The sequence below is a fragment of the Phaethon lepturus genome, unplaced genomic scaffold, assembly GCF_000687285.1.
Source record: "Phaethon lepturus isolate BGI_N335 unplaced genomic scaffold, ASM68728v1 scaffold14282, whole genome shotgun sequence".
In the NCBI taxonomy this organism is placed as follows: domain Eukaryota; kingdom Metazoa; phylum Chordata; class Aves; order Phaethontiformes; family Phaethontidae; genus Phaethon; species Phaethon lepturus.
This window is the reverse complement of record NW_010524177.1, coordinates 56,895-58,976: the sequence shown is the minus strand read 5'-3', so window position 1 is coordinate 58,976 and position 2,082 is coordinate 56,895. Positions and strand designations below refer to the sequence as shown.

At 45.8% G+C, this 2,082-nt stretch overlaps 1 protein-coding gene across 1 annotated transcript; it reads left to right on the top strand.

Moving 5' to 3' along the window:
* Window positions 1–6: 6 nt before the first annotated feature.
* MESDC1 (mesoderm development candidate 1) lies at window positions 7–1,826 on the top strand. The gene has a single exon (XM_010282355.1). The coding sequence runs from the start codon at window positions 91–93 to the stop codon at window positions 1,039–1,041; it is 951 nt and encodes a 316-aa protein (XP_010280657.1). The 5' UTR covers window positions 7–90; the 3' UTR covers window positions 1,042–1,826.
* Window positions 1,827–2,082: the final 256 nt, after the last annotated feature.

Below are 2,082 nucleotides of genomic sequence, written 5' to 3'. Positions count from 1 at the left end.
AGCAGCGAGGTGTCTGGCGGCGGCATCCCCAGCAGCGGTTCCCTGCAGAGGAAGAAGCTCATCTCTATCTGCGACCACTGCAAGATCAAGATGCAACTGGTGGCTGATCTGCTGCTGCTGTCGAGCGAGACCAGGCCGGTGAACACGGAGAGCCTGTCTGTCTTCGGTGAGTCCTTCGAGAAGTGCAGGGACACGATCATTGCCAGGACCAAAGGACTCTCCATCTTGACCCATGACGTCCAGAGCCAGCTCAATATGGGACGCTTCGGGGAGGTGGGGGAAAGCCTGATGGAGATGGGGGAGCTGGTGGTCTCCCTGACCGAATGCTCTGCCCACGCTGCCTACCTGGCTGCAGTGGAGACTCCGGGGGCCCAGCCTGCTATGCCTGGCTTGGTGGATCGCTACAAGGTGACCCGATGTAGGCATGAGGTGGAGCACGGCTGCGGGGTCTTGAAGACCACCCCTTTGGCAGATATGAGCCCTCAGCTCCTGCTGGAGGTTTCTCAGAACATGTCTAAGAACTTGAAATTCCTGACAGACGCCTGCGTGCTGGCCAGTGAGAAATCCAAGGATAAATTTGCTAAGGAGCAGTTCAAACTCAGTGTCAAATGCATGAGCACCAGCGCCTCTGCCCTCTTGGCGTGTGTCAAGGAGGTCAAGACTTCACCCAGCGAGCTGACCAGGAACCGATGCGTCTTGTTCAGTGGACCTTTGGTGCAGTCTGTCTATGCTCTGGTGGGCTTTGCCACTGAGCCCCAGTTTTTGGGTAAAGCTGCCACCATTAATCCAGAGGGCAAAGCTGTGCAAACTGCCATCCTAGGAGGAGCCATGAGCGTGGTATCTGCTTGTGTGCTCCTGACCCAATGCCTCAGGGATATAGCCCAACACCCCGAAAGTAGCACCAAAATGAGCGATTACAGGGAAAGATTGAGGAACTCAGCTTGCGCCGTCTCGGATGGTTGCAACCTGTTATCTCAGGCACTAAGAGAAAGATCTTCACCCAGGACTTTACCGCCAGTGAACTCCAATTCTGTGAATTAACCCCCACATCTTCTGTTTAGATCCCAGTCATTGCTAAAGGAAAATAATATCCCACCTCCTCACCCCTTTTTTGTATACCAAAGAATTTGCTTGGATGAGCCCAATCCTTTGATTTCATGTGGTGAAGAAGCAGAACATACTCAAACTATACATACTAATAAAGGTAGCCGGTTTTGGCTTCTTTATATTTTACTTTAAAGTCAAGCAAGTATCTGCAGTTAAATTTTCCTTTATTCAACAAGGTCTTCGCACAAATGGTAATAACAACTGTTTAAAAGTTTTTTATATTTGGGGAGGTGGGGGTATCTTGAAAAAAAAAAAGAAGGAAAAAAAAAAAAAAGCTTTAATCGCGCTGGGTGCGGTTTTTAAAGTTTGTCTTGTCTTGTCTTCCGAAATTTCCCTTCTAAATTTTACTGTTCGGTTGTGCAGGAAAAAGGTTACCTCAGTTCTCACTCGTTTAAAAAAAATGAAAAAAACCCAACAACACATAGATGATGGATGTAGCTACTATTTTGTTTGGTTTTGTTTTGTATGACTTTTTTATTTTGCATCAAGTGTTAGGTTAGAAGTGCATTTGGTGTGTAGGAGTGGAAGGACTGGAGGTTGTGATTATGTTTTCCATGTGTTGATTTCCAAACTGGGGGAAAAGCTACTGTGAGTGTTTAAACAAACAAACAAAAAAATTACACTATAACAAAAGTGATTTTTAATTTTTTTCCAATGTCAGTTTTTATCTTGCATGTACTGGAGTATTTATTTCATCTATTAAAATGTTATGTTTCTCAGATGTCTTTCTGTGAATCTCTTAATACTTGAATAATTGAACAACTAGGCCTGTTTGCATTGTATGTCATTTTCCCCAGGGAATGGGTGGTACAAATGTAACTGTAGTTCTAGACAGCAGCATACAGGCTGCAATTCAGTTCTTTTATTTTCATAAATACTGTCCCTCCCGCAATACCACCCCTCCTCCTCCTCAGGACGCCTCTGACAGAGATACTCCGTGGTTGTATTTATGGAAAGCTGGACAGTGCTGCGTGC